A 13,417-nucleotide genomic window follows, 5' to 3' on the forward strand; every position below is an offset into this window, starting at 1 on the left:
AGGTTGCAGAGGCAGAGCCGGGGCAGCTGCTGCTCCAAGCACAGCTCCGTGGGTAAACAGATGACTTCAGCCTCCCTGAAGAGAGCTCCCAAAGCCCTGCAGCACTTGTGCTAACGGGGAAGGGGGGAGGAAAAGAAGGAAAGCAAAGAGGCAGAAGCAGCGTCATAGCCACGGCAGGCTGTGAAGAGCACCCAGGTAACACCACCCTTCTCCCAGGACACCCAAAAACCACCCTGGAGCCATCCCCTCCGTCCCTGCCCTGCTCCCGGAGATCCAGATGCTGCCCAGCAGCACAGGATCATCTCTAAAGAAGGAGCCAAAGGTGCCATCAGGGAGCAAACAGAGCTCCCCTCGCCCCAAAAAAACAGTGTGGGAACGGATCCAGGGCACCTCCTGCAGCCACAGAGGTGTAAAAGGGCTCCTGGCAAACCAGCTGTGCCCAGCGCCCCAAAACACTGTGTGTCCCCGAAACCTGCCCCAAAACACTGTGGGTCCCCAAAACCTGCCCCAAAACATTGTGGGTCCTTGAAACCTGCCCCAAAACACTGTGTGTCCCCGAAACCTGCCCCAAAACACTGTGTGTCCCCGAAACATTGTGGGTCCCCAAAACACTGTGTGTCCCCAAAACCTGCCCCAAAACACTGTGTGTCCCCAAAATCTGCCCCAAAACATTGTGTGTCCCCAAAACCTGCCCCAAAACATTGTGGGTCCCCAAAACCTGCCCCAAAACACTGTGTGTCCCCGAAACCTGCCCCAAAACACTGTGTGTCCCCAAAACATTGTGGGTCCCCAAAACACTGTGTGTCCTCGAAACCTGCCCCAAAACACTGTGTGTCCCCAAAACCTGCCCCAAAACACTGTGTGTCCTCGAAACCTGCCCCAAAACATTGTGGGTCCCCAAAACCTGCCCCAAAACATTGTGTGTCCCCAAAACCTGCTCAGGAGAAGACGGAGACGGCTCCTCGCCACCCAAGGACAGTGACGGGGGTGTGAGGACAGCACCCAGCTGGTCTCCTGAGGGGTGAAAAGCCAACTCCTGCCATGGCTGATGCCTTGGAAGGCCAGGCACCCACGCTGCTGTGCAGGGAAGTCCCTGCTCGCTGGGCAGCAGCCAAGGAGCATCCCAGGCTGCCCCCCGTGACCGAGCTTCCCGGACGGCTGGGGAGGGCCAAGTGTCTGCACACAACATCTGTCCGTCTGCAGCAGCCAGAGCCGGCCCTTCACCCCCTCTCCGGCTTGGCTGCCGCTCCAGGGGATGCTCCAGAGCTTGCAAAAGCCTTTTCCCTGCATGGGCTGGGGAGTGGAGCCAGTGCCTGTCCCCAGGGTGGTGTTCCAGGGGTGCAGCACGCTGTCAGAGCAGCGTTTATGGCAGGTGCCTGCTGGAGCTGCTGCTTTTGGGAGAGGCAGGGAGAAAGCAGAGAGCAGGGAGGGCAGGGTGAAAAAAATAAATATAAATATAAATATATAGCAGCCAGCTGGTGAGCTGTGGAGTCAGCACAAGGCCTGCAGGACGCGGCGCTGGCAGCACAGCCCTGGAATTTGGGACAGCTGGTCCAGCAAGGTCAGCCCGGCCTGAGCAAAGACCCCTGTGCTGCTCCCCACAGTGGGGACGAAGGACAAACAGCCCCAGATGGAAACGCCGGGGGTGACCGACACAGGCAAAGTGTCAGGTGAGGATGAGGAGGGACAGCCAGGTGCTGTTCCCACACGGCAGGGCAGCCCTGACCTCAGTGGCAGGAGAAAGCCCAGTGTCACTGACACCTTCTATGAAAAATCCTTTCCTTAGGAGAAGCCGAGAGGTCTCAGGAACAAAATGTAAACATTGATTATCTGCTGCTGTGGAATGCAACAGGTGCAGCTGTGATTGGTCTCATGTGGTTGTTTCTAATTAATGGCCAATCATAGCCCAGCTGGCTCAGACTCTGTCCTAGCCACAAACCTTTGTTATCATTCTTTCCTTTTCTATTCTTAGCCAGCCTTCTGATGAAATCCTTTCTTCTATTCTTTCAGTATAGTTTTAATATAATATATATCATAAAATAATAAATCAAGCCTTCTGAAACACGGAGTCAGATCCTCATCCCTTCCCTCATTCTGGGACCCCTGCAATCACTGTCACAGCCCAGGGTGCGTTTTCCCCGAGTTGTTTCTTTGTTTGCCATGTGGGAACACGATCCCAGGGGAGGCCGTGCCCCGAGACATGAAGTCATCCCATGATTATATTGCCACCTCCATGCTGGGATTGAGATCTCAGCTGAAAATGCCAGCCCAGGGTCGGCACTGGCTGAGCAGCTGCTTTGCTGAAAGGCCTCACTAAAAACAACTTCACACAAACTGCAAACTGGACAGGTTTACCCCAGTAAAGTTAGCTAAAACTCTGAATCTGCAAACTGAACAGGTTTATCCCAGTAAAGTTAGCTAAAACCCTGCTCTGAATCTGCAAACTGAACAGGTTTATCCCAGAGAGGCTGGCTAAAATCCTGCTCTGAATCTGCAAACTGGACAGGTTTATCCCACTAAAGTTAACCAAAACTCTGAATCTGCAAACTGAACAGGTTTATCCCAGTAAAGTTAGCTAAAACCCTGCTCTGAATCTGCAAACTGAACAGGTTTATCCCAGAGAAGCTGGCTAAAATCCTGCTCTGAATCTGCTGGAATTCCTGATGGCAAAAAATTGCCACACAAAGCAAAGGTAAAACCACCAAAACCAGCCCAAGCTGGAAGCCAGAAGGTTGAGGTGAGTTAGACCAGCTCTGCTCCTTATTAAAGGGATGAGGAGAAGCCAAGTGCAGCCCGTGCCACCCCTCTGGAGCCCACACATGGTGCCTGGGCAGGGACACAGAGGTGCCACCAGCTTGGCCAAAAAGGCACCACCACCCAAAACACTGGCAGTGGCCAGAAGGTTTTTGATTTCCTTCAAAATCCGTAAAAGATGCAAAGAAGTGCCTGGGGCTCTTCCTACACAGGTCTCTCGATTCTCATGCTGCAGTGCACCCAAATATCCCATAATCTGGCCTGGTGCAATGCAGGAGGAGTGCTCAGGCATCACTCCCCGCCTTCTGGGTTTGTTTTCCTGGCATCCGGGAGCTTTGGCTGCTGCTCAGCATCAGTGGGACAAGGTTTAGTGGAGAACACAAGAAACTCTTTGATTTTTGCCCAAAGCCCTTTCCGAGAGCCAAAAGGAAAGTGCCCACCAACAGCTGTCAGCTCCACGCAGTGATTTGGAAATGCAGCCATGACCTTTGGAGCTGGGAACCTGCAGCAGGGGCCAAATCCCCAGCTGAGCCAACAGCACTGCTGGCAATTAGCAAATACAGAGAACTCAGCCCCTGGGGCCTGGCTGTGCCCCGCCAGGCACAGCCCCACACCAGCAGCCCCAGGTGTGCTCTGAAAAGTGGGAATGGGGCATGGAAAACTCCATGAGATTCCCAGAAACCAGCCCGAGGAGCAGCTGGGAGCAGCAGTGAGATCCATGCCAACACCAAAGGATACTGAGCACAGAACCACAGATTTGTTTGGGCTGGAAAATGGAAAAACCCTCCAAGACCATCATTCTGCCGTTCCCCCAGCGCTGCCAAGGCCACCAGTGACCAGGTCCCCAAGTGCCACCTTTTTTAAATCCCTCAAGGAATGGCGACTCCATCATTACCCTGGGCAGCTGTGCCAGAGCCTGATGACCCTTCCAGTGGAGAAATTTTCCTGAATAACCACCCAGAGCCTGCCCTGGCCCAGCCTGAGGCTGTTCCCTCTGCTCCTGTCCCTGTTCCCTGTTCCTGTCCCCTCCTGGCAGGAGCTGTGCAGAGCCACAGGGGCCCCCTGATCCCCCTTTTCTCCAGGCTGAGCCCCTGCCCAGCTCCCTCAGCCCCAACGCTGAGCCCTGGGGACACCCCTGCTGACCAGCCACCACCCGGACACGTCCCCACTCCCTGCCACCCTCCAGGCCCAGCACCCAGACAGTTTTGGACCCAAGGAACAGCAATCCACCCAAGCCACGAGCAGCCAATTTCTCCAGGGAAATGCTGCCAAAGCCTTTACTAAAATCCACACAGACAAGACCCCTGAGCCACTGAGTGGGTCACCTTGTCACAGGACATCGGGTGACAATTCCTGCTGGTTGTGAACCCGTGTGGGCTGGGCCTGATCACTCGGTTGTCCTGAACAGCTGTGCCTGAGTTATGGTAGGATTTGAGAGCTTTCCAAATACTTGGAAGTATTTCCAAAAAAGTTGCATTTAAGGGGGAAAAAAACCAGAAAACCTCAAAAGGAGTCACTCTTAGAGGTACATAAGTGCAGGGAGAGCAGTGGAAGGTGAAGATGGGAAGAGCTGGAGGACAGGGGAAGCTTTTCCTGGTGAGCACAGCACTCTGAGGATGCCAGGCAGGCTGAGGACAAGCAGCCCTGAGCTGGGAATGCATCACTTCATCCCTGTGGAGAAGGCTGGAGAGCCTGGGGGTGCCTTGAGAAGGCACAGCCAGCCTGGAGCAGGTCACTGTCACCTCTGGGAAGTGACCAAACCTGGGCATTCTGGGGTCCATTCAAAGCCATGGCTCCCAGCAGCGGCTGCTGGAGGAACCAGCTCATGCACACCCCAGGGGGATGCACAGGGAATTTATCCTGATCAGCAGGAGAATCCCACCTGGACACCCCAAAATCAGAGCCCCACACCAATAAGTGCATTGATCTTCCCCTTGTAAGGGGCACAGCTGGACAGAAAATCCGTTTCCACATCTGGGCACCAAGGGTGACAAGCCAAAGGATGCCCAAGCCAGATTCCCCCTCTACACCCAGCACTGCCTTTTCTTCTTGGAAGGGACAACCCAAACCCGCCCCACACGTGCCAACCACAGCAGGGCTGTGCAGAGCTCACCTCCAGGAGATCCTCCTGCCCCAGGGAGAGCTTCAGGCACCACCAAGCTCCCCAGAGCCCTGCCTGCTCCTCTGCTCCCCACCACCAAACCAGCTGCACGGGCAGCACCCATCCCAAAAATCAGTGGCTCCTCCCTCCTGGCAAGCCCCAGATGTGGGGGTCCCTCATCAGCACCTCCACAATGTCACAAAGGGGGACCTCAGCCCCAAACAGGGACATGTGGGGGTGTCTGGTGGCTTTTGGGGTTTTAATTTAATGATTTTTAAATCGTTTTAATTTAACGATTTATTAAATTTAAATCATTTTAATTGAATGATTTAACTGCTCAGGCTCGTTCCCTCCAGCCTGGTCCCACCATCACGGGGCCCTGGGTGTCACACGAGAGTGAAAGGCTCATCTGGGGTGACTTTGAGCAGCAAGAACGGCTGAACAAGGGTACAGCTAAATTAACCAAGTGCCCTGCCCAAGCATTAAGCCGTGTTTTAAATAACCTTGACATCTGCGAGGCCTCAGCCTGCTGGAAAGCATGCGGGGACAGGGAGGGAAAATGAGCCAGGGCCTTGTGGCCAGCCAGAGTCCCCACCAGGCCACGATGTCCCCAGGCAGCCCTGCTGTCCCTCCTGCCACCAACCCCCTGCAGCAGCCCCTTAATTTGCTCATTAGCAAACCTGGAACAAGAGGAGGAGCTCAGCAGTGTCCCTTCCTGAAGGCACACTCTGTGTCCTCCTGGGAGTTTGGGACTGGGGCCAGGGAGGACGAGGACTGGAGTGCATGAAAAATGTGGAGAACTGGGGGGGGTCACTGAGGAACCCCACAGGAACCCACCCATGCTGGAACAAATTGCTGCTGATGATGTCCCCACGAGGTGGCCTGGGGACACCAAGGGGGCAGAGGCCTGAAGAACCAGCTGGGGACATGCAGGCGATGCCCCCCTCATCAGTTCACCCACCCTGGATCAGCACCACGGGCTGCTCACCTGAATCCCGAGTCCTCCATGGCCACCAGCACCTTGGAAATGCCACCAGACCAATGACCACCACATGGGCATCACAACCCACCCAGCAACCATGGAAATCCATCCACAAACCACCCAAAATCATGTCAGGACCACCCAGCTCAGGCTGACAGAGCTGGAGGAAACCCCAAAAAGGAACAACTTCCAGAGGATTCCCAGCACTGGTGCCAACCCAACCTCCCGTGCCATCCTGGCACCCTCCAGGTGGATGCAGCTCCTGCCTGGTGCCTCTCCAAGTGTCCCCCCAGGTCAGGAGCCAGCACAGCTGAATGGGAAATTATATTTGTGAGCAGCCAAGGGAGAGGGATGGGAGAGAAAAGGAGCGCTGTCTGGGAAGGACTGGTTTACATTTCTAAAGAAAATGCCAGCGCCTCGGAGAGCCGCAGGGTTCTGGCTACGGATGGAGCTGAAAGGCTTTGAAAATGACCTCGGGGATTTGGGACGTTGGCATTTGACAGAGCCCAGCCTGGGGCCTGGTTTGGTGGTGCAGAGCAGCGGCTCTGGAGAGCTCCCACAAGCTGGAGATTTGGGAGGAAAAGCTGTTATTTTCCCATCCCACGAGAAAGACAAGCTTGGGAGGAATAAACTTTTGCTCTGCCATGTGCTTTTGAGGGGATGGCCTCAAAGCAACCTGTGTAACCCCAGAAAGGAGCAGCTGGGGAATCTGGCAGCACCTGGGCCATGACACCCATGACACCCTTCAGGGTTGCAGGGCTTTTGGGGAGCCCTCACTGCAGGATAAGTGGGGGGAACCCAGCCCTGTGCTCACCCAGCAGCTGTGGGAAGAACTGGGGCTCCTCCAAAGGAAATCCCCTCATTAAGGCACCTTGTAAAACCGGGGAGAAGTTGGGAAGTTTCCTACAGAGCCCATGAGCTCCTTCCAGCTTCCCAAGGATGCTCCATGGAGGGCAGGCCAGGCAGCCCTCCCTGGCACCTCTGAGCACCGCTGATGGCCAGCAGGACAGGGTTGGCATTTCCTCTGTCCTGGCTCCCACCTCCCTCATGCGAGGCTGCCAACAACACCGACACTTCTGGAACGGGACAGCTCTTGGCTCTTCCCACCTCCTGGAAGGGTTTTTATCTGCTCCTTCGCAGCTTGACAGCTCCAAAAGTTCACTGCTAAAGGCACCCCACCCATTAGCATCCACCCCCAGCAGCCAGACCCAAAACACGAGCATCCATCTATGTCACCGCTCCGACTCCTCCCGGATCCCAGCGGTGGGAAGCGCTGGGAAAGGAGGGATGGGGGCCTGGCCAGCTGCCTTACCTTGGGGAGCAGAGCGGGGGGCGCCGCTGCCAGCAGCTCCGGCGGGGTCACGCTCTTGCCAGCCAGCACCACGGCCCCGCACTCGGCACAGGCGCCGATGGTCAGCTGCTTGCCATCGTCCACCAGCAGGCTGTTGGCCACGCGCAGCGTGTAGAGGAACACGGGGAGCCTGGCCACCCGAACCGCTCTTAATCCAAGGCACCGCTTCTTCTCCTGCCGGCAGAAGAAGCAGACGAAGGTCTCCACCTTGTACTGGCGGGACCAGGCGCTGCTGGGGTGGTGGGAGTTCCTGCCCTCGTGCTGCAGCCACTGTCCCAGCAGGTCGTGGTAGCACAGGATGCAGGTGGCCACCAGCCCCGTGGAGTCGGCCGGTCTGGCCCGCGGCGCGGGCGGGTACACGGTCAGGAAGGGGAAAAAGGGCTCCTTCTCCCCAAAGCGCCCCGGAGGGTTGACGTTGAGCTGGAACTCCTTGCCAGCTCCCAGCTCGGCCCCGCAGATGTAGCAGACGGAGGTGGGACCCGGCTTGATGACAGCGGGGTGGCCGGCGAGGTCACCGGCCGAGAAGACCTGGTGGTACCTGCCCAGGAAGCTCTGCACGGAGGAGATGAGCTCCTCGTTGTGACAGGCCCTGTACATGGCCCACAGGTCCTGCAGCACCCCGAAGCACTTGCGGCAGCTGCTGACCTCCCAGTGCTTGTTGAGCCCCTTGGCGCCGGGCGGGCAGGGCAGGAGGCTGAGGAAGGGGAAATGCATCGTGCTCTTGGCGTTGCCGTTGGTGATCCTGGCCGCCACCGGCCTCGCCTCCTTGCCGCACTCCTCCCCGCACAGGTAGCAAGCCTCGGGCAGCGGCGGGATGCCCGGGCCGTCCTCCTTCACGCCGCGGCGGCCCTTGGCGGGCATGGCCCCGGCGCCCAGGGGCACCACGTAGAGCCGCTGCAGCACGGGCACGTTGGCCAGCTCGAAGCTCTGCCACTGCTGCATGAGCGAGGCGAAGCAGCAGGGACACACCAGGGTGCTGCCGGTGGGCGACAGCGGCTGGGCGCCCGCCGGGGGGCTGTGCAGCCACAGGAACGGGAAGAAAGGTCCCGGCGAGCTCTTCTCCTGCTTCTGCACGTGGACGCGGTGCTGGGCGCCCGGTGCCAGGGGGCTGCCGCAGATGTAGCAGGCGGTGCCCGGCGCCCAAGCGGGCCGCTCGCTGCCTTCCTCCTCCTCCTCCTCCTCCTCGCTGGTGATGTTGATCTCGCTGTCCGAGGAGCAGCAGGGGGGCCCCCGCTCGCTGCCCGCCGCCGGGGGGGCCCGCGCAGCGCCGCCCGCCCCCTCGGGCTCCGACAGGGGCTCGGCGTCGGAGAGCTCGGAGAGCTCGGAGCCGGCTGCCGGCCCTTCCTCCTCCTCCTCCTCTTCCTCCTCCTCCTCCTCCTCCGGGTGGCCGGCGGCGCGGCGCGGCGGCGCGGCGGGGTCCCAGCCCGTGGCCCCCCGCCGCAGCCCGGCTCCCCCCGCCGCCGCCGCCGCCGCCGCCGCCTCGCACTGATGGGGCCGCTTGAGCCAGTACATGCGCTTCTCCACCGGCGTGCGGCTGCGCTCGAAGGAGTCCCACTGCTCGCCCAGGAAGCAGCGGCAGACAGCGCAGACCAGGGCGCAGCCCTCCGCCGAGACGGCGCGGGCTCCGGGCGCCGGCTCCTGGTGCTGCAGGAAGGGGAAGAAGGGCCGGTGGTCGCGGGGGGGTCGCACTTGAAGCTTGAGCTCTTTGCCGCGGCTGATGCCGCCGCCGCAGATGAAGCAGCAGAGCGGGGGCGCCGAGGGTTGCGCGGTCCCGGGGCCGCCCCCCCCCGCCGCCGCCGCCGCCGCCGCCTCGCCGGCCGCCAGCGCGGCCATCAGCCGCTGCTTGCGGGAGAGCGGCGCCGCCGCTGCCCCCGGCCCCGCCGCCGCCCCCGGCCCCGCCGCGCTCATCGCCGCCCCCGGCTCATCCCGCGGCTCCGCCGGACACGCAGGCTCGGGGGGCGGGTTTGCGGAGCGCTCCCCCCCCACCCCTCCGCCCGCCTCCTCCCGCCGGGGGGAAGGCAGCGAGAAAGGAAAGAAAAAAAAATTATGATAAAACAACGGCAACAACAACAACAACAACAACAACAAAAAAGCTCCCCGCGGCAACAACAAAATACCCACGGACGGCAACAAAAATAAACCCGGGATAAAAGTTCGGTGCGAAAGTTTGGGTCCCGCCGGCGGCGCGGAGGAAGGGCGGCTGCCGGCCGCCTCCCGGCCCCGGCGCCCCCGGCCCGGCTCCTCCCCGGCCCCCCCGCCGCGACCTGCCCTCCCGGGGGGGCCCGGAGGGAGGAACGAGCCGCTGCCACCCCCCGCCCGCCCCGAGCCCGCCCGGAGCCAGCGCGGAGCCAGCGCGGCCCAGGGACCCCGCCGGGGAGGGAGGGACGTGGGGATTTACACAGCCGCCCCCCGAGCGCGTTTTGTCACCGGGATCCCCGCACCGGCCCCCGCACGCTGTCCCCTCCGCTCCCGTCACCCGTGTCCCACCCGTGTCCCACCCGGCACCCCCAAACCGCGCCACGGCGCTTTGTGCGGCTCGCACCCCCCAAAGGCACCGCGTCCCGCTTCACGGATCCCACCGAGAGCAGCGGCCCTTTCCTGCCCTTTCCAGCCATTAACTCGGTGTCCCGACCACCCCCGGTAATTTATTTCCCACTTTCAAACTGCTGCCGCTGTTCCAGTTCAATACCAGATTCTATTTCCCGCTCGGTCCTAAAATGCTGCGTCGCTTTGCCACTCACTGGTAAATAGCTGATGCGTTCCCAGCCGGAGCTGGCGGCGTTTCAGCGGCGCATGCAATAATCCCGGTATATCCTTACCTGCCTCGCAGCCCGCGATAAGATTTAATGCTTGGAAAGCACTTTGCTGTCCTTGGACAATAGGCACCGCGGAAGCGCAAACTGTGCCCAGGGCCAGCCTCAATTAGACCTGACTGATTAACCACCCCAGCGGCTCGTCAGCGTGCCCACCGGCTCGGCACGGCTCTCCCGATTAAATAAATATATTAGGAGCTGGAAGGGGGATTATTTTTTTTTTTTTTTTTCCAAACAGTCGTTTTAGTAGGAAGCGCTGTGGAGTTTGAGTTCACAGCAAGTCATTGCAATATCCCAGGTGCTGTCCTTGCAAATCCGCCTGAGCTGGGAGGGTGCAGGAGGAAACCCAAAGAGGCAAGGTTGGATAGGACACAGGGACAGAGGGACAACAGGACGGATGCCTGAGCCACGTGCCAGCACACCCAGACGATGCCACGCTGCCCCTTGCTCCTCATCATCACTGCTCGGGCCACCCCGTCCGGGTCCCCCTGGGGCTGACCGAGCCTCGGTGTCACCTCCCACCCGGACTGCGGGTGACAGCGTCCGGTGCTCCCCGGCAACTGGCCCTGAGATCAAACAGATTGTGTGACATCAGCTGGAGCGCGGGCAGGGGCACTGGGGCTCTTCGGGGACCCGGATCCAGTTTCCACGCAGATGGCTCCGGGAGTAAAGGAGCAGGGGGTGGGAGGCAGCGCACAAAGCGGGAACACGATACCTTGGGAGAACTGGCTCCACGGGGCTTTTTCAGGGGTTTCCAGAAGACAGCAGGGCCTCGTTATATTTTATTTATTTATAGGGCTGATGTGGTGGCCGCTCTATGCGCCGAGGGCAGCGGGAGCGCCGCGCCTCGGGGTGGGCATGACTCAGATGCTCTTTAAAGCCGCGCACGGTGCCTCGGTGTCACCCCTGTTCCCGGATGGAAAGGGGCCACTGGGCCGGATGGATCCCTGACCCCAGGCAGCGGCAGCAGATCTGGGAATGCCTCGGCCCAGCTGCCCAGCTGGAGCTCCCCCGGGAGCTGCGGCCACCAGCTCAGCCCACCCTTCGAGCGCAGCCGACAGATGCTCTCCCGCCTGCTCCGCACATGGGCCAGAAACAACGCGCCGTATTCAAAGTCCGGAGCTCAGCAGGGCCAAACCCCCCTCCCCAGCCTGCCCTGGAACACCAACCCCCCGTGCCCCTCTCCGGAGGCTCCACAAGCCCCCGGCTCCCCCGTTCCCCCCGTGCCCCACCGGGACGCGGCCTCGGAGCAGCTCCCCGGGCCTCGGCTGCGCCCGGACAGAGCAGCTCATTTATCATCCTGTGCCGCCCGGGCCCTGCGGTTGCTGTTTGCAACAGAGAAGCTGGGAGGGAGAGAAAATTTCTCAAGTCGGCCTCGGCAAGAACTGAAAACACATGCCCTGGCGGCAGAGGCGTCCCCCGGGGCGCGCGGGGATCAAGGCGAGCCTAGCGCAGGATTTTCCAGCGCGGCTCCCGCGGCCGGCGCGCAGCCCTGCTGCCAGAGCTGGGCCCGCACAGCAGCCACCCACCCCTGGGCTGGGCTGGGGTCTGACAGGGACAGCCAGGTCTGCTCCCCCAGCGCTGTGAGCGCACTGGGAGGCAGGGCAGGGCGGCTGCTGGCTCGCTCAGCATGGCCAATGTCACACTGTGCCTTGCTGGATGCGGTGTAGGGGTGGTCCCCTGCTCAAAGACAAGCTCCAGGGACAGATGTCCCTTACAGGGTAGGGGACAGGCCCTGTCTTGTGTCAGGACTCAGCACCAGTTGTGCAAGGTGCTGTGCAAACAGCTGTGATCGGCCCCGTGGGGCCCCTCTGGCTTGTATGGGGCAGGGATTCAGGATGGAAGCATGAGTAGCCCATCCTTGTCCCCATTCCCATTCCTGTCTTCATCCTTGTCCCCATTCCCATTCCTGTCCCCATCCTCATTTCCATCCCCATTCCTGCATCCATCCCCGCTGCCAGCCCCAACCTTATCTCTTTTCTCATCGCCATCCCCATTCCTGTTTCCACTCCTGTCCCTATTGCCATCCTTATCCTTATACTCCTTCCTTTTCCCACTTTTGTCCCATCTCATCCTCATCCTCACCCTCATTCCCATCCTCATCTGTATCCTCATCCCCATTTCTACCCCTATCTCCCTCCCCATCCCCATTGCCATTCCCATCCCAATCCCCATCTCTGTCCTTGTTCCTATCCCAGTCCCCGTTGCCCTCTTGCCCTGCAGGACAGGCCCCGGCAGCACCCATTCCCTGGCACCCCTTGGAGCAGGCACGTGCTGCAGATCCCACATCCCTGGGAGCGGGAGGTTAATATGGAAATTACCAACTGCTTATTCCTTCCAGCTGTTGCTGTGAGTCATCAAGTGCCTTAAAGAGCATTTCAAACAACACAGTGCCTTCGAGACAGCGTGACTGCTGCCCCAGCCACCCCCTCTGGATAATCCTCTCCAGGGCCTGGTGTTTGAGAAGGGAATATTTCTCCAAGGAGGCAATTCCCAGCTGAGTGTGGCCAGCGAGGCAGAACAGCCGCTGCCTGCACGGTGCCTGTCCAGGCTCCCACCTCCGCCCGTGGGCTCCTGGCGTCCTGCCCAACAGCAAAGCCAGGCAGGGAAGGGCACTGGGAAGGGCAGCCCAGCCCTGGCATCATCCCTGCCCAAAATCCAGCTAAATGCCACCACGTGCCAGCATGGGTGATGATTCCCGCTGGGGAAACTGAGGCACGGGGTGGCCAGGCTGAGCTCCACAGTGTCACCTGCCTGGGGTGAAGGTGGCAGAGTGGCTGCCACGGGATGCTGGGACACTGGTCTGGAGTTCAGTGACCTTGAACTCTGTGCTCAACAGCTGTATTTCTCTCGGCAAGCTTTTATTTCCTTTTTTTTTTTCTGTTGTTTTGAAAAAGGCTGATCTCTGCACTCGGTTGGTGCTGATTTTTCAGATGGGAGAGATAGGGTTGGTTCATGGAAATGGTGGGGATATATCCCTTATCTGCTGCTTCAACCTTTCTTTGAACTTCTGGACTGACTTCATTGATTTTTTTTCGCTGGAAAAGCCCAGGCAGTTTTTTCTCCTGCAAACTCTTTTCCCCCAGTCCTTCGTGTGGCCATGCAGGTGAGTCAAGGATGCTGCTGGCCAAGATCCCAGCTGGTGAGAGCAGGAACATCTGCCTCTGCACAGCAGAGAGCCTGGAATCAAAAAAATAATGACCCAGGGAAAGCTGTGCACAGGTGACGGGGAGCTGTGACGGGGTGGAGGGGACGGGGACACGGCCACACCGCGCTGGAGTCACAGCTGCAGGCTGAGAGGGGAGCCAGGGAAGGAGGGAAGGATGCTGCTGGCAGGGTCCCCAGCAGGCAGGAAGGAGGGAGGTGGTTCTGGGGAGAGGAGGGGGTCACTGACGGCCACCACAGCCCTGTGGGGA

General features: G+C 59.8%; 1 protein-coding gene across 4 annotated transcripts in view; it reads right to left on the bottom strand.

Moving 5' to 3' along the window:
- GSE1 (Gse1 coiled-coil protein) overlaps window positions 1-9,096 on the bottom strand; it is a 105,262-nt gene extending 96,166 nt beyond the window's left edge. For 3 of the 4 annotated variants that reach the window (XM_063168144.1, XM_063168142.1, XM_063168143.1), the window contains exon 1: window positions 7,150-8,241. In XM_063168144.1, coding sequence (XP_063024214.1) covers window positions 7,150-8,130 — 981 coding nt within the window. In that variant the 5' untranslated portion in view covers window positions 8,131-8,241. Of the gene's footprint in view, window positions 1-7,149 lie in introns of all 4 variants that reach the window. The other variant, XM_063168141.1, reaches the window with a different exon arrangement.
- Between the last annotated feature and the right edge of the window lie 4,321 nt (window positions 9,097-13,417).

This window comes from Melospiza melodia, chromosome 13, assembly GCF_035770615.1.
Source record: "Melospiza melodia melodia isolate bMelMel2 chromosome 13, bMelMel2.pri, whole genome shotgun sequence".
NCBI lineage: Eukaryota > Metazoa > Chordata > Aves > Passeriformes > Passerellidae > Melospiza > Melospiza melodia.